General features: G+C 33.6%; 1 protein-coding gene across 3 annotated transcripts in view; it reads left to right on the top strand.

The window, feature by feature from the left end:
* The first annotated feature begins 15,212 nt into the window (after nt 1-15,212).
* The window catches only part of LOC131049784 (uncharacterized), a 121,254-nt gene continuing 117,023 nt past the window's right edge, over nt 15,213-19,443 (top strand). Inside the window, exon 1 of one of the 3 annotated variants that reach the window (XM_057983855.2) lies at nt 15,213-15,406. In XM_057983855.2, coding sequence (XP_057839838.2) covers nt 15,304-15,406 — 103 coding nt within the window. In that variant the 5' untranslated portion in view covers nt 15,213-15,303. The remainder of the gene's footprint in view (nt 15,407-19,443) is intronic. The other 2 variants (XM_057983853.2, XM_057983854.2) reach the window with 2 other exon arrangements.

The raw sequence follows: 19,443 nt of genomic DNA, 5'->3' as shown, positions 1-19,443 counted from the left end.
ACTTGGAGTATTGCTATGCCATGTTGAGACACGATGCAGGGTGTGACCTGCGTGTGCCCTTTTCTGCGAGGTACATTGCCATGTGGGATACGTCCATTGTGTGTCCTTGTTGCTTGGAGTATTGCTATGCCGTGCTGAGACACGATGCGGGATGTAGTAGACATTTCCATGCAGCCTACCGACAATTTTTAGGGTAGAGCCATGTCGCGTGACGACGTGATGCGGGGTGATGTCGAGGTGCACACCGCCATGCCATGTGGGTAGTGTGACTATGTCGCACCACATGATGAGCTACTACGCTAGCTAGACGATTGTTCCTTCCTTCCTCGTTGGTGGCTAGATTCTAGTCACATAGTGATGTTATGTGCAATTGTGATATTTTTTCTTTTAATTTTATTTCCTTGTGGGCCAACAATTTATTTTATTTTGACTTTGAAGGTTAAGCCACAATCTTGTGATCTTGTACATACTTGATTTGGTGTTGCAAATTCTGGATTATTTTATTGTCTTACTGTTGGAATTGGTGATTTATTATTTTTATTCTTCTATACTTTGGTGGCTAAACTGATTTGTCCTTATTGTTTTCGTATGCTGGTCTTGTGTTGAAATGTGAAATTCCTCTCCAAGGATGTATGAGACGGTCTTGGTTGAGTGTGTATGAGGAAGTAGATGTAAGGAACCTTGAGGATGGGGGTATGTGAGGCTGTGATGCAGCTAGTATCCACTACCTACCTATGTGTGGTGACTATCTCTTGGAGGCTAACCACCTTACTCAACAAGGGATGTTCACGAAGGTCTTGTATGGAAGGTAGCACTGCTATGGTGTGTCCTAGCACCATCAAGCCTTTGAGTGAGATGTTGGATATTTATGATCATATTATTATTCTGAGATTAGACATAGAGATGTTGATCGTGCATGTTATCTTTGACCGAGTATTAGACATGCTCACATGCAGCCTTTTGTGTTGTGCATTCCAGTTATGTGGATGATTATTATGTGTAATCATGGAGTAAATTGTGCTAACTTGTCACTATGTTATGGGACGTAGTCTTTGGAAAGGTTTTTATATGCTTGGCAAGTGTAAACAATTGAGTTATATATGTTTCTCTTATTTCATGAAAGTTAACTTGGTTGTAGAATTTGATATTTGAAGCTAGTTGTATGTGATAAATTTTTATGAAAAAAGATGTATTGGTAAAAGAAATTGATCATGATGGCATGTTTTCTTGTCATGTTTGATAGATGAGTATATTAATTGTTGCTTACCTCTTTTAATGCTTTAATTTGGTGTAATGAAAGGAATAAAATTCTTGTTTCTCTGCTATGATTGTGGATAATTCCTAGAATATTTTAAGAAGTGTACGGTTTTAGATATATCTTGAGAAAGGATAATGGCATTCGTAGAGGATTTAGATATAATGTTTCAATTGTTGAGAAAACATTTATATGTGCAAATTAATAGTTGTGAAATGAGTTTCAGGGCTAATGCGTGTTGCATGATTTCCGCTTAGCCTTACAACTTCTGGGAGTAAGTCGGAGCTTAGGGGGGGAGGATGTAGTACCCCTACCTTAGACAGCTTTGTAAAACCAGTTTGACCTTGGTTGACTTTTTATGTGGCAATCTTGAATGGTTGAATTACCATGAGCTAATGTTTAGTCAGATATTATGATTATTGTGAGTATCTGTTAATGTGCTTTCGCATTGATTCTTATGTAAGTTTAAACTGTCCTCCTGATTCTTGTTATTAATCTCGAGCTAACTTCTTCATTAAATATATATATATATATATATATATGTATGCTTGTCTGACTCTTGGTTGCAGGAGATTGCAGGTACAATACTGCCTAGGTGTAAGGTTCGTCTTCACCTAGATTCACAGGGTTGAGTATACCTCTTTCGTCCTTAGAATTTGGGTTAGGTGGTCATAAAACCTTCAGTTTACCCTAGTCATATTCAAATGAGCGTCGCTTGTGTTCCGTCAGTTTTCTTTTCATTTGGGTTTGTGGGTCGGGTAATTGGTTGGCTTACTTGGTTTGCGTGCTTGGCGTGTGGTAAATAGAGTATTTAACCTTAAGTATTTATTTTGATTTAATGTGTTCATTTACGCATTAGTAATTGAAGAATTAAAATAAATAGGTTTCTTTTATGTGATTAATCATTAATTAAAAAGATCGCCCTATTTATGTTTGTAGTGAATTAAATTTATTGGTTTATCTAGTTTAAAGAAAAAGTATTAAATAAATCTATGTGAAATTAGTTGATTTCTTTAGAAATAAATTTAATTGTGAATTAAATTTATTGGTTTATCTAGTTTAAAGAAAAAGTAATTGGAATAAAATTCTGTGAATGAATTTTATTGAGTTGGGAATCTTATTTCTATGTAAATTCTGTCAAAGGGGTTTTAATGAATTTGGAAATTATTTACATGTTTTAAAAAAAAAATAATTAAAAAAAATAAAAATAAATAAATAATAATAATAAAAAATATTATAACATATTAAATTTAAAGTGGGTTTTAAAATGTTTAATTGTTTTATTAAATATTAATTAATATATTTGATTATTATATGTTAATTATTAATTATTAATTTATATATATATATATATATATATACTTAATTCGTTACTATTGTGTATTATTAAATTATTAATTGTTTATATTTTTGGGGATGAATAAATATATAATAATTAATATTTAATTTTGGTATCTGTTTTATTGAGGAAGTATCTTTTTGGGAAAAAGATAAAATATTATTTTATTTGGAAAATTGTTGAAATGAAATATATTTATTAAATTGATAATTTTTAAATAATATTTTATTCAGGAATATGTTATACGATATGCTATTGGAATTATTGGAAATTTAATAATGTATCGTTTGGAAAATTGGTAAGTTAATGAGATTTTCATTTAAAAATAAATGGTTAGTTTATATTTTTCCTCTGTATTGAGACATAGACAAATGGACTATTGCAATTGTGGTATTGTATTCTCCTCATTATGGTGATTTTTCTATTAATGTATTTTGAAAACTTATATCATTTAGAAAACTTGATCGACTTTTATTGTTTAAACCAATAGGAAAGAAGATTGTCCTTTTTTGGTTATTGCCTATGCAAGTTTAATTTTTGTATTCGCTTTTGTTTAAAGTAATGGCAAGGCCTTGGTATGTTTGTTTGGACCTTGTTGTTTGGTTGACTTTGGGTACCTGCTTATGTCTTTGGTTTCTAGTTTGGTTGTTGCCTTGTGATGGTGTTTTAACTGGTCTTGTCCTTTATGCGGGTGTCAAGTGGTGATTTGTGGTTGGCCATAGCGAGTCAGGTCTCTAGTTAGAGTACTGTTGGGAAATGGACCTTGTATTAGCTTTTGATATGTTCAATTGGATCCGTTTCTTTGTAGGGATCATTTATGTAATTATTGACTGATGTGGTCGGTTGTTTGTTGGTATGATTCGCCTTGATGGCAGGAATGTAAATGATATGAAACTTATGTACCCTTAACTTATTTAATTATCAGAGGGGTCTTGCAATTGAGCAGACCCGGAGATGTAGCCCTCTAGGGGTGAACTCTGAGATCACTTTGGTGTTATATGTTGCTTTTGTACTTATGTTTTCTTTTTCAGTTTTAGCATGCATGAATGGCATTATGTTAGAATGTATGAAGTGGATTAGATGAAATTAATTGTAAATGCATGTCTTTTAAATGCAGTAAATTGGATCATGAAAGAATGTAGTTTGGAATAATGGAATATATTTAGGAAATTAAGTATGCATGGAAAGATCTCGTTGGTTTATGGTGAAATTCTAATGTGTTATTAAATTGGATGCATGATTCAAATTTTAATAAAAAGTATGAACGTAAGGTATGAATAAATTTTAATGCATAAACTTTGTCTTGTGATCTATATTTTGTCTTACTGAAAGAAATTATCCTTATTTAAGAATTATTTCGTTATTAAGAAAATTGACTTATTGGATTGGTTAGCGTGAGTTAAGTTAATTATGTAATTAAGTAATCACGTTGGGAAACTCTTTAGGTGTTAGTTGATTTCTTCTGATGTGTAATCTATACTTTGATATCTTATTGTATCTTTATGTTTTGTCTTATTTAAAAAAAAAAAATGTTGCACTTCATTCGTGTGTTTTAGCTTTATCCCTTCGGGGTTTCCTGGCGGGGCATTACACACCCCATGACTTAATACCAAGTGGAAGTTGGGAGAACCATTCCATAGCTTGATCTCCTAGGCTCTGTGGGAATAATCTCATCAAATATGTCTCTTCTGCTACTATCTCAATGCAAGTTGTGAAAAATTGTCTTATGTGTGCCTTAGGATCCCCTTTTCCTCTATACTTATCAAACTTAGGTGTCACAAAGTGTGTAGGAAAAGAAGGCATTGGAATGCTCTTGTCAAATGGATAAGGACATATGTCTCTCATTGTGTATGTTGGCTTCGATATATTTATGTCCTCCATTTTCTTTTGTAAGTCCCGGATTTGTTGCTCCAAATTGTTCTTAGGTGGAGATCGACTCCTTGGACCATACCCCATGCTTGAGGCTCCAGTTGGAGGAGGAGCATGTTGCATATATGGATGATATTGATCATACACATGTTCATATGGAGGAGGTCTATAGTGATGCTGCATATATGGACCACTTGGTATAGATTCATGTTGAGGAACGAAATATCTATTTTTTCCATGTATACCATACTCTACAGGCATGTCATGTTCTAATGTGTTGCCCCCAAATTTGACACAGGGTTTCCTTGTGTCCAAATTTTGAGCATGCCTTTGAATATCCAATTGCTTTGGTGGTTTATCCTTAGCATTGATATGTGATTGAGCATATTTCTCTGCATAAGACTTCCATAATGGTCTGCGAAGGTGAGTATCATATGCTTGACCATGTGTATGTGGGACCTCTGGTTTTTGAAACAAAGATGATGGTGATTCAGGCACAAGATGTGGTCTTCTATTGCCTCCACTATTAGGCCTCCTTTGATCCATGTTGGAGTGAGGTTGTTGCAAAGGTCGATTTTCCATTATTTGAGACATGTCAAAATCATGAGGTATCTTGGCTCCACTTTGTGCCATCATTTATAAGAAGTATTGTCTATCCCTCCTCATTATTTCCTCAACCAATCGATTGAAATGGGGATCCATAATGGATTCTTCCACATCTGTTGAATGTACTGAAAAGTTGTCCATATCATCATTGTGTGTATCATTGTTGTTTGTAGTGTCCATGTTCTCAACATTTGGAATGTTTCTATACGCATCCATGTCAGGTAATGTAGTATGATCAGAATTGAAAAAGATATCATTGTCATACTCATAAGAACTCATGTTTGCGGACTCTTGAGCCTCTTTAGTTTTTCTCCTAGATTTTTAAAGACGGGTTTCAACCATGAACTAGGTATTGACCGAGATGTGTGAGACTAGATGAAAATGGAAAAAGTATGGAAGACCAAGAGTTGGATGGAATGTAAATGAATCTGAAGTGTACTTGCAATGTCCAAAGTGTAAGACCAAGTATGTATGTAGTAGAGTAGGTGTGACTTCCAAAGAGAGGATAGTTTCTCTTGATGAGGTAAGTTGACCTTGACTCTAAGTAAGACCAAATGAGACCCAAAGGTGATAGACCTTGATGAGGGACCACTCAGCAAAATGTTGTTGTATGTAGTGTGTTGACAAAGTATGACGAGGACAAGCAAGTGACCTTTTGACTCAAGTTTAGACAAATGTAAATTTAATGCAAGATGTAAAGCAATGATGGACTTTGTGAGACCCAAAGACAAGTTGAATGCTAGATGAAAACCTGGAGAAACAACCTAGGAAGCTCAAGAATTCCGAAATTGATTGCTCTTGTTTGCTGGACTGTAAAAATTTTCCAATTTGTGAAGTTGTTGGTTGTGACCAAATCTGAATGTTTGATTGCTTTTCGTGACAAGAGGACACGATGTTGATGAGGAATCAATGTTTGCAAGTGTTTAGACTCAAAATGACTCCAAGAAAAGTGTGTTGTTTGATGTAAAAATGTTTTGCATACACTTGAAGACACAAAAGACACAATGTTTTGCTGTTTGGTCTTGAATGTTTTGAATGTTTAAAATAAGTAAAGCACAATTCTTATGGTTGGCCAAGACAATAGTTGTTGATCCCACATGAGGTTTTACCCCTGAGGCTACACTATTCAGAGCGGATACTTAGATGCTTGACCTCACTGGCTCCACCCTCGGCACTCACTTCTTGGGTCAGCCAAGCATCAGTCCCCATGAAAACTCCCCGTGGCGAACTTTGTATCTCTACTAAGAACTGTATGTGTGTGGGCCGCTACCAAGGGTCCGACCTCTTGCCTCAACAACTAGAAGGATTTTGGCTTCTAAAACAAAAAGGTGCTAGTAAGGGCATCCACTCGTGTGGCCATACATGTGGCACTTTCAGCTCTATAAATATAGAAGGCTCCTAGCCGGTAGGGGTTACGCCCTACAATTGATCAAATAAATTTGATCAAACGGGTTTATGGGGAGACATAGTGTCGGTATGAACTAATCAGCACATGTTATCCATAGTTTTCACCATGAATACAGTTGCTTATAGTGGTTCGGAAGAGGTGGGTTTTTCTCGCTACCACTTGGGTCGTTCTCTTCTCACTAGTAGTCCTAATGACTACACGGGAAGACAAACCCTCTAAAGATTAAACAAAAAGAGCCTATTGCTCAAGACACAAAAGACAATGATTCAATTTTAGTGCACCAATTGAAGTGTTTGCTAGTCTATGAAAATAAGACACACAATAAAAATCCAAAAACCCTTGCCAAGGACCTGCAACAAAGATTTATTAGTAGTTTGGATTGTTTGAAATAATCACCCCTTCCTGCAAGCACACAAGTTAGGTAAATTTTAGATCCAAAAGACTTTGTGAAATAGGGGCCTTCAACAATGCATTTTGTTGACCAATTCAAATATTTGATTCATCATAAAAAAAGACCACCTGTAAAATTTCAAGAGATTTCCAGAAATGTAAGAAAATCCAAAAAATTTGCTAATTTGCTCCAAAAATTAATTTTTTATGAAAAATCATAAAAAATTCATATAAAATGCAAAATCGATCCAAAAAATCTGAAATTTTTATTGGAGAGTCCTGATGGTCTTCCAAACCTGCATAAAAAAAATTGTGTAACAAATCCAAGTAGTTTGTGAGATATGAGTAAAATAATGCAAAACCCTAATTTTCAAAGATCTGATTTTTGAGAAATTATTTTGCATCAAATTTAAAATCACAAAGAATAGATCTTGTGTATAATTCTGAGAGATTTCAAAAAATGTAAGAAAATCCAAAAAATTCGCTAAATTTTCTCACAAATTTAATTTTTTATGAAAACTCATAAAAAATTCATATAAATTGAACAAGTGATCCAAAAAATCTAAAATTTTTACTAAATCCTTCTGATACTTTTCTTGACCTGCACAAAAAATTTGATGCCAAAATTCAAAGCTGTTTGTGAGATTTGATCAAAATAAGGAAAAACCCTAATTTTTAAAGATCTGATTTTTAGGGAAATATTTTGCATCAAAATTAAAATCACAAAGAACAGATCTTATGTATAATTATGAGAGATTTCCAAAAATGTAAGAAAATCTGAAAAATTCTCTCATTTGCTCTCAAAATTGATTTTTTATGAAAAATCATAAAAAAATCATAGAAAATGAAAATATGCTCCAAAAATTCTGAATTTTGGATTGAGAGCTCTTGATACTTTCTTCAACCTGCAAAACAAATTTGGTGCAAAATTTCCAAGCTGTTTGTGAGATATGATCAAATCTCTCCAAGATCTTGATTTTGTGTCCAAAACCCTAGCTGCACAAGGTTATTCTCCAAATTGTTTTACAAAACAACAATATAGGGTTAGAAAAATCTGCAAAAAACACAGATCTAACAAAAATCCATGTCCCACCGGGAGTGCCAAAATGTTTATGGTGAAAATGGATAACAATAATAACGATATTGAAAGGCTAAATGAATTCAACCACAAAACCCTAGCCTAACAACAACAAAGATCCACCATAACATATGAAGATTACCTAAGACAATGCAAATCAAATGAAATCACAAAGATTATACCATCACATGTCCAATAGGGTTTGGATCTCCATTCTTTCTATCTTCATTGATCTTGCCTGATATATTTGCTCTCGGATTTTATGTGCACAAGAGCTCAACAAAGAATGGAATGTGGTTGCAAGTAAGATCGCCTATGTTCAAAAGCGTAGTTGGGTAGTCAATTGATTAGGATGCATAGATTGATTAGAATGATTGATTAGGGTTGATAATGAAGGAAGTATCCTCTTATATAGAAGACACTATAAGAAATGGAGGGATAAGATTGAGAGGTGTAAAAGAGGTCGGCTATGATTAGAGGGTAGGTAAAAGAAATAATCAAATAATGAAAGGGGTAGGTAGTGTAGGAATTAAGAGATAAATGAAATGTGTCATAGATAGAAAAGGTTAATGAATTAATTAAATAAATAAAGATTTATTTAATTAATAGAAGAAGTGAGATCAATTAAATAAATAAGATATTTATTTAATTTAGCAAAAGGATAATTTAAATAAATAAATGTATTTATTTAAATGAGAAATAAGGCTAGAAGAGGATAAATGAATTAATTAAATAAATAAAGATTTATTTAATTAATAGAATAATTAAGCTTAGATAATTAAATAAATAAATATTTATTTAATTAGACTGGACAATTTTGGGTGTCTACAAGTAGATTTATTTTTTAGCAAAGTAGGATAGAATTTGACTTTTGAAATTGTGTTGTAGATTAAATTTAACTTTGGACATAGTTGTAGAATTCTATGAATCAATCCCAATCGAGTTATGCCTGGATTGAACTAAAATCACCAAAGTCTCTTTTAGGACAAGTTAAACATCTTAGTTTTAATTTTTGTCAGAATATAATAACACTGTTAGTTTAAAACTTACTCTTAAGAAGTGGTTCCCAAGAGTTCCTAACGGAGCACGACTAAAGTGTGAGTCACTATTTTTAGTGTAAAACCCTACAACTAGAATACATCATATCACATATAGCTCTAAGACACACCTGGTTCAATAATAAAGAGATTAAATGATGCGAGTTGTAACATCAATGGTATCGCCCATCAAAGGTTGGAATTAGATTCATGATTTTTGGGGTAATTTTAGATCAACTTGGAAGACTAAACACTTTAAGAGGGGGGTGTGAATTAGAGTGTAACAAAAATTTTCATTAACTTTGATTTGCAGATTTAATTGCAGAATAGACATAATTTTAAAACATATAGAACTTAACCACATTTGTCAAAGCTTTTAATAGCTAATTGTTCATACATAAACTTTGAACAATCTTTACAAAAGCTTTAATTGCACAAATAACTTGAACAGACTGATGAACTTTCAAAAACAGAATGAAGCCAATGTTTAAAGTATATTTTAAGTGTATTAGAGCTTAACACATTTTCGCATGAACATATGAATGAGATGACCACTGAAGTTTTTATGCAGATTTGTAGATAAACATTTAATGATATGAAGACTGAACAAACAAACTAAATGTACAAAAATCCATCACATAACACGAAAATTTCCTGTGTGGAAAAACCCTCTTGAGGTATAAAAAACCACTCATAAAATTTCTTTTTTATTATTCCAATAGAGCACTAACTTTGTAACAATTGTGGAGAACCAAATCCAACAACAAACTGCAGCAACCACTTCAAATTAGGAGCACCAACTCCATGTTTTACATATGTCAACCAACAAACTATTAGGACCCTGAAAGAGCATTGATTTGATGTCCTCGAATCTCAATAGGATACTATAAAAAATGATCTTCAATGAAACCCTATGAAGGTTGTCCAATGCATATGACAAAACCTTCATACATTTATAAAACTTAAAAATATGCAATATTGTGTTCTAAATAAACAACCTTCCCAAGTTTAAATCATTATCTTTGTATGTAAAACTAGAGATACAAACATTTATGTTCCTTCTTTTCAATAACAAGAATAACTCATTTTTCCCTTCCAAAATTGTAACCGAGCAATGACCAAATGCTATGATTTTTTAAATGAACAAAAAACCTTGTCTAAACTTCAAAACCCTCGAGTTTAACCTCGGGTAAACAAAACTGAAAAATACAGTTACTCTTAACTGTTTTGTATTTCTTTATTTAAAAATACTTTTCCAACTGAACAAGGAAAAACCAAACTAAAGATATTTACCATTATCACTTTAATTGAAAAAAAAAAAAAACCGTTTGCATTTTCATTTTGAAATGACAAAGCTCTTGTCTAGATTTTACCTCTTTCATGGCATCCAAAAGTCAAAACAAAACCACATAGAAACTGCAAGGATTACCTCCATCTCCAACTCAACCAATTCAACCATTTACTATCCCTTCCTTGCTTTCAGCTAGCATCAACAACAATGTCGCTATGGTAACCATATAGGTTCTGCGATTTGAGAGTGGCGGCTAGGGTTTCAAAATCCTTTGCAAACAAAAATAATATCGATTCTATCCTATTTACTTTGCCCAAACAAATAATCATTTCAAGTTCGAGGCAAATGATAGATAGTATCATTTGAAATCCATGCAAATATCAAAATACCACCGACATAAAGATTGCCAACTCGATTGCCAAACAATACTATCCATATTTATGCTAGCGTCCACGTGAATTACAAAATTTGATTAAGCCATCATTTAAACTAGATTGCCAAGTCGACAAGCTTGACATAATTATAACTGCTCAATATAATGACTATCCAAGATAAAATGCCATGAGATATATGATAAGATGATAGTCATAAAAAGACCAACTGCTACATAAAGCCGACTGTCCCAGTGTCACTTTGACTATTCTTTACCAAATGTAAGTGCCAAAACATTGAGCCCGAAAATATATAATAAACCATATGAATTATAAAGAGCTTGATGATATATCGACACAATGTGAAATATGTGAAGCTCAATCCCAAGACAATATCAAATGAAAAGCAATAGGCTCGATAATAAAGTAAGCCCGATATAAATCACAAATATAAATCACAAAGTTGATGCTATGTGAAACATGTGTGGCTTGAGAAAATAAAACCTTCATTTGAAAAGACCTTACAACCTATATATATATGTCATTCCAATGCCATGTTACAACTATCATCTAAATATGCCAATGTGAGATTATTCGTATTGCCAATGAATCACAATAACCAGATAAAGACATATATGTCACTGAAGTATAAACTTTGATAAACAAGAAAACCTATTAGTTCTTATCAAAGTACTTATCAAACTCTAAATGTATGTTGTATATACTTCAATGAAAGAATGTGTAATTAGTTACATTGAGATGTAACAATAACCATATACTAATGAGTATGATATCACTTGAAATCTTCTGCAAATAGATAAAAAACAACCCATCCTTATTAACTACACATGAGTATAAGGAGTTAGCCCATCCAAAAGTAACAAAATCTGAATAGTGCAAGAGCATCCAAACTGAACTGAGATCATCACCAACCAAATAAATATGTCAACTGTATCATATCAAATGTGCCAAAATGAACCAAGTGTCCATGAATCAATCCGAGAAACCAAATGAGCCAAGGCACCAACCAAAGCCAATTTTGACATCAAGGACAAAATGCCACATAAAGAGCCAACACAACTCGCTTTTCATGGCATATATTTTTGTTAAGGGGTTGACCTAGTTTTCCTTTCAATATGTTTAGATTTGGAATGCTTTTAGAGGGGAGATTCTCTTCAACATATGGAAATAGAAATTCTATGAACTTTTTTAGGATGTTTTAAGTTGGTTCTCATTTATTTCTTTAGACTAGAGCTATGATTTGCTCTAACATGCTTACATAGATTCAAATATAAGCTAACAAAGTTGCACTTGAGACAGTCTATTTGTAGGAGCTCCTGGACATTGGGGAATGAATAACGCTCGATTATATTGAGAGGGAGGGGGTGAATTAGTAAAAAAACAATAATTTACTTTTTCAAAGCTTAATTAACCACAAAATTAATATTTCAAAACATAGTCACCCATAGCAATAACACATGCAAGATTTATCAATAAGGAACATAAGACGAACACATGATTTACATGAAAACCCTTGCAAGAGATAACCACAACAACATATTGCTTATATAGATCTTCTTGTAGGCACCAATCTGCTTCATTAACAAAGTTTCTTTTGTAGGCACCAACCCACAAGACACACCAATCCCCTACAATTGGGCACCAACCTAGCAAGAGACACTAATATCTTTCAACAAGAGACATCAATCTCTTGATCTCCTCAATTAGAAGGCACAAACCTCCTAATGAACAAAATAATAATTTATTTGTGACTTCTTCTCGAATTTCCATAAGTTGCCTTCAAAAATTGCTCACTACTTCACTAAAATCTTCCTTTAAATCTTTGCTCATAAATATGAAATATATCCACACAAATATACAATCCGATCTTCAATATTTTTCTTATAAATTTACCATATAGCTACTCCAAAACTATGATTTTTCCACTCTTAAATTTTCTATGAAATTTGAAAGATATTCAATCAATTGCTTGCTTCTATCACTAAAAAAAACCTCTATGTATTCTTTGCAAAAATATCCCTTCATTTAAGAGGTATAAATATCCAAAGAGCCTAGCCTAAACGATATTAAATATATTTTATTTTATTTAAACTTTCTCTTCAAGAAGTAGGTGCCTGAAAGGAAGTTAAGGTCGCATAACGACTTCCTACACTATCTTGAGAGTAGGGTAATGCAAAAACTTTTTAGATCTTTACAACAATTAAGTATAAATTAAATAGAAATAACACAATAGCATTCATACCATAACCAATGATTTACATGGGAAAAACCCTTGTAGGAGAAAAACCCCATATTCCAAAAAAACACCCAATATATTATTCAAAAATCAATAATAAGATACTTGCATAGGAAGATTTTCATAGGAGTATCACCCACCCAAGATTTGGAGGTACTCGATAGCTAAAAGACTCTTACACTCAACCTCCATCTCGTACACCTCATATATAGGGGATACACTACTTGAAATTGTCAAACGGTATCACATAACCATTGGCTAAAACCACCCAATAAAGTGACACCGATCTTATCTCAAATCCAAGATGCCCTATGATGTGTTGAAACACACACCAACATGTGTATCTCCCTTTTACAACGCATTCACGTGTCCAACGTGTTATTACATTTCCCATTTTGGGAGACCCAACTTCTGGAGGCCATAAATTTTAGACTGGGTGTCCGATTGATGAACTGTTCAAAACACTAGAAAGTTCATGACATTCTCTATTAAGATATAACCCACCATGTTGGAGTCTATTTTGGAGCTTCTTTGGCCTTCAAAAATGACTTCAAAACTTTCATTCACAATTCAAAAAAACAAAAACTTTAATATATTCAAATCAATAAATGATCTTGCAACGAAAATTTACTGACATGCGTATCTAGCCAATCCGAAGCTTTGGGAATTTTTTTTGGATCAATTCATGCTCAAATGAAAACTTACAATAAATTTTCACTTTATGTGAATGCAAGGTTGAAACACAATTTTCCCAACAGTGCCAAGAACTAGGAGTGGTTAGCTCCTTTTGAAAAAAATTTATTTGTAATTTGAATCCCCATGATTGGGTCAACTCCAAGATGGGAGTCATCCCATTTATTATGAATTTATTTACCAAACTTAAAATACCCAAAATTGGGTACCACAAGGAGGTGGTTGACCACACCAATAAAAAAATTGTGGTAAATTAAACTCCAAAGGGTGCTAGGCACGTGTCAACCCATGTGAGTAATAAACTATTATATGTGCAATTTTAATTATCTCCTTGCTCAACAAAATCTCGATGATAGTGCATGATCTAACCTCTAATATTTTAGCCTTTTCCTTTGACATTAATGATAATAATTCCAATAGGGCAATGCTACCTAAACTCTTGCTACAGTTTCACCTCCTTCCTCTTCCCTTCTCTAAGGATGTCAGTGATGTTGCAACTAATATGTCAAATGTGACCATGGTTCCTAGTCTATGGCTCTGAGCCCCTAGGTTATAGAGATAATCACGCTAGTGGTTGGTTCCATCCCTCATGATCACCCTTATCTTCCTTTCATGAGTGGGGCATTTGTGGTAGACTAGCTCCTCTCACGAGCATAGTGCTCTTGATGTGATTTATCAAGTTCCCTAAATTGGAGTTGATTACTTCTTAGTGTGTGCTCAATAGCTTTTAAAGGATGCTTTTGAGGGTGACACACTCATTGGTTGGAAATTGATTGATGATAATCTTGCATCTAGTGATGAATAAGGGAATCCTAATGTAAAGACACCCCTCTTGTTGGGATTACTTTAACTGCTGAATTTTTATATTATTTTATTTGAACTTGAACATATAGCTAATTAATGTTTGATGAACTTGATCTTATCTTGAACTAAAGACATGTTAATTTACTACCCAATACTTTAATAAACATTATACTATTATCTTTTAAATTAATTAAAAAACTTACAAAAACTTCTTCATAAGAATACATATTAATTATTTTCATTAATATATTCTAGCATACCCATCTTTAGAGGAATATAGGTGATGTACGTCGAAAGATATCATATTTGTTTATTGCTTCACTTAAAAAATAATTATATTACAAATTTATATCTTTATATTTTCATTACACTCTTTACAAAAGAAAAAAGCTTTTAGTACCAAATTATTATTATAATATTATGATATCTTTATATTTCTATTAAACTTTTGACAAAAGCAAAATAATATATTAAGGATGTATTATTGACTGTATTATTATTATAATAATATCATATCATTATATTTTTATTATTATTTTATATTGTTATTCATATCTTTGAGATAAAAAACAATATCAACATATATAAAACAATGTAGATTTTTTTTGTTTTTACATATATTTATTAAGAATATCAACATTATAATAATAAAAATAATAATAATGAAATACTATAAAATTTAAAAATGATTGTTTTTGGAGACAAACAATGTAGATTTTTTTTGGTTTACATATATGTTATGGCTATGCTTACCTCCTTTAGGATTTTGAAATTACCACCATGGTTTTTATGGATTAGATTTTTTAGAATTTTGACATTCCCAAAACTTTTTTCCTCTCTAAATTAGTACTAGAATAATCCGATTGTTAGGGAAAATAATTCCACATCCTTACATTTATAGTGAAATGGTAATACGTTCACATTCATCGAAGGCGATCGAGATGGCGCTCACTTCCTCAGCCTCCCTCTACCTCGGCATAGACGTGGGCACGGGCAGTGCACGAGCAGGCACTCTCTTCTACTTCACTTTCATTCAAATTGTTTCAGATTGTTATCAAATGTATTTATTCTGTGTCAAGATTGCCACTCAGGATTTGTATAAAGTTCTATGAGCTTACTTTGATTGACTTTGGTTTAAAATATCAGTTCTCTCTACGTACCTCGGCGTAATATTATTAGATGCATTTTAAGGAAATGCTTTTCATGTTCATCTGTTCTAGACTGCACAAGTTGCTGGTTTTTTTGGGACGGGTTCATCTACTCATGAAAATTAAAATCTGGACATTTCTGGTATTTGCCCAGTGATCAGGTCCAATATTCTTTGGGAGACCCCTATTGCGCTTCAAGTTTCCTGGTTGAGATTTATTTTGAACTACTGATGACCCGAGCGAAAAGGAAAAAATAAAATTAATTTCTTGATTTTGTTTTTTTGTGTAGGCAGACAGTCTACCTCAATTTTTCATCCATTTAGTAAAGTTTAGGTGGGGCATGCTTGGACTTTATTCTTAGTTGCACTGTAAAATTGTTGATGTCTGCTGAAGTTATGGGATGACTTATTGTGGTGGGAAGATTTAAACTTAGGTCATGGTCTTATGCATGCCCCCCATTAAAATTATACCACAACCAGTTGGGATGGTTTCTTCTCTAATTTTTTTTTTTAGCGAATGGTGATTTTGGTTTGAATATAAATTAGAGTGAATTTAATTTACTTTTTGTAGCATATAATGAGAAGTTATCAATTTGAACTCTATATGTAACATCCAACATAATTATTGTTATTCATCAAATAAATTCCGCACATATGCTACATAACATCTAACATGACCTTTGTCTATTCATCAAATGGACTCTCATCTTCATACTTCTTCGACCTTCTATCTCACTTAATATTGTTAAGTGCAATTTTTTTCTTTGGAACTTTGCAACTCTTCGGATTCACTCAATGCCCTTAAAATAAACAGTTACACATACAAAATTGCAAGACATTTAATGCAAGGGCACACTATCCTTCAACATTTACTGTTTATGGGCTTCTAATATTAGATATATTGCTTTTCCCTGCAATATACTCAATTCATACACTTGTCCAGCAGCCAGGATGAACGAAAACAAGAATTCATTTTCGTGGATTGGCTTTCATCCAAAGTTAGAGCTGCTAGGGTCAAGATTAGGCAATAGTTTATAGTTCTTCTTATTGCTGCATCGATTCTCAGGGGGGTAATTGAAATCACAACATTTGGGTGGGACCCATCTCTAATTCTATGCAGAGTTGGCCTCCAACATTGACTCAAGCTCAATTCATCGTTTCTATTTGAATTGTTTCGTTGTTTTGTTTAAGTCTATGGCCCGTCTGAGCCAATGCTTTCATGTTCTTCTTTTGCAATGAACTCTATATCTTCTGTGCAGTTGTGGTACATTGTGGAAGAAGACTGTCCCCTTTACGTTTAGTATACAATTGTGGTTCATGTGTTCCACTAGAGCTGGTTCAATGTGAATGTGGTGCATGGTGGCTGTTTTTTAATTTAGATGCCTCGATAAGATGACTCTTGGTGATGCGATCTTCATAAGAGTCTAGAAAGCTTCCTTCTCTCATATGCCCAAGATGATTACTGCCATTAACATATCTATTCCTCCACTTTTGTATCAATGAAAACAAATTCAATTTTTTTCTCCATAAACACTCTAAAGAATTAGGCATCACTGTTGTAAGGGCGACCCCATTGCTGCATCTTCATTTGGATCATAAAACTTTTTAGTGAAGCTGACGAAACTTGATCCCAAACAAAGCTCAACAAGTTTAATAGTATCCTCATCTATGGGATCTCTCCTAAGCTGAACATTGCATTTAAAGAGACAACATCAAAATTAACAAGAATATCACAATCTTCCACATTGTTATTGAGCTTTTTGAGGGTCAAACTGTCCTTAGTAATTTTTCCTGGAAGCTTTCCATAGCTATGTGTCACAATTGGCCGTTCTATTTGGACAGATTCTCAGGCAAACCCCTAATTTTATGCTGAATGCTGATGACAGAGTCAATTTTGAGCTTTCAAATAGCATGAACTTCCTAGGCTGTTAAATGAAATTCAGATTGTTGCAAAGTGAAGAAAAAAAGCCCCAAATGTGTAGAGGAAGGGAAATTACATCTTTCCTCGAAGTTCCTTTTATCTTTTTGATAGGTGCACCTAGGAGCTCATCACAATATTAGACGCTTTAGGCTTCATCCCTTAAATTATAAAATGGTTAGCTGGCAGTTTTGCTACTCGCTCTTATTCCAATTTATAGCACCTTTTCTATATTACTAAAGAAACACCCACAAACCCCGAATATATTTATTTTGAAAAAAAACATAATAATTGGTGATATCCGATAATTGGTTTGTTTCCTTTTTCAATTCCTCAAGCATATTCTTTTGGTTTCATCTTTGTACAGTTCTGATGATCTACCTTTGTTCTTTATTGCGAGGTTAAAAGATTGGCATAAGTGGGTTTATGCTATCCAAGGGGAAATTCTTATATTTGACCCTGTATTCTTAACTCCCTTTGAACTTTTGATATTGCTCACAACTTTCTGAGATTTGGTTTTAAATATGATTTTATGTTGGAGACTATTAATGGATTCTAACACGAAAGTCATCCTTGGCGTGGTCTTTGCTCCTATGGACTATTGACTTCAATGCAAGACTCATCTGGGTTATTAAGTTATGATATTGTTGGGTGAATATTTTGTCACCAGCGTACTATTGATGTGTTTTTTATGCACATGCGAACACAGAATAAAATACCTAAAGGTACCTTATCCTCTCTTGAACAAAGTTCCCAACTGCTGAAGATCTCGCCGAAGGATCAGTCAGAGTAACTCCAAGGTTCTGTTATGTAGGATCTGTACGTGTGGATAAGCTTTCTGTGGTATGATGTGATTTGCTGGAATCACAAGGGGACTTACACTCAATGACATAAACGTCTGATTTGCTGGAATCACAAGTCCTATTAACTAATTGGAAGACAAACAAATGACAAAAGATGCAGGGTTCAGGAAGTCTACTCTACTACCTAGAATGCGAGAAGATGGATGAACGACTAGGTGGAGTCCTACTGGGCTGGGTCTCACCATCAAGTTGAACAATTCAACACCAACTCAGTGCGATCTTCTGGGGGATGCTTCAAATATATTCAAATCGAACACCATCAGATATTGATCATCATTCAAGTTAATGCATGAACAATAGACGTGTAACGACTTGAGATTAAGCTCATTTTATGCCAGTTGACCACGCAGGGCGCACTTACAATCAGTAAGAGGCTAGTGGTATGGATTAGATAGATTCCACATAGGTGCATTCAACAACTTCTTTCATTCAATTTAATTATCTATCATCTACAATGAAGATTCAACAAGAGACCATGCATATTGCAACGAAACGACATATTTCACCATATCTTCAATGAAAAAGAAGTCTTTACAATTGAGGCAACAATGTCTTGTCTTCTCTTCCTAGTCTACTCTAATTGCTATTCTATTTGCTATTCAACTACCTATTCATAGACTATCAACTATTTACTAACTATTCTCTATTAGCTAACCATTCACCTTCTAACTCCTGACTAACTATTAGCCTTTACAAATGAGGAGCTAGGGCTTATATAGTGCCCTCAATACAATTCGATGGCTCAGATCAACTTGAGATCAATGGCCGAGATTTTACAATGAAAACCCTAACTAGGGTTTGTTACAACAAACTCAATTTTGGCCAATGAAATAATTGCATTATTTGGACACATGTCTTCTCTGGAATATTCGACCAATGGATAGCCGTGGTAGGTACATTGAAGTTTGTGTCATCTTTGATGAGTTAGGTACATTGAACCTGGACACATTGAGGTGGATCAACCCAACATGGAGGAGTGATGACTGGGACGCCACCTTGCCTGACACTCGGAACTTGGCTGATGTTCAATTTGATGATGTTGCGAAGCTAGCTTTAATTAACTTCTTCTGAAACTATTTGCTTCTTCAACGAACCCTTGCTTTATCTTCCTTTGTCT

This window comes from Cryptomeria japonica, chromosome 5, assembly GCF_030272615.1.
Source record: "Cryptomeria japonica chromosome 5, Sugi_1.0, whole genome shotgun sequence".
In the NCBI taxonomy this organism is placed as follows: Eukaryota; Viridiplantae; Streptophyta; class Pinopsida; order Cupressales; family Cupressaceae; genus Cryptomeria; species Cryptomeria japonica.
The sequence above is the reverse complement of the archived record's forward strand: the minus strand, read 5'-3'. Positions and strand labels throughout refer to the sequence as shown.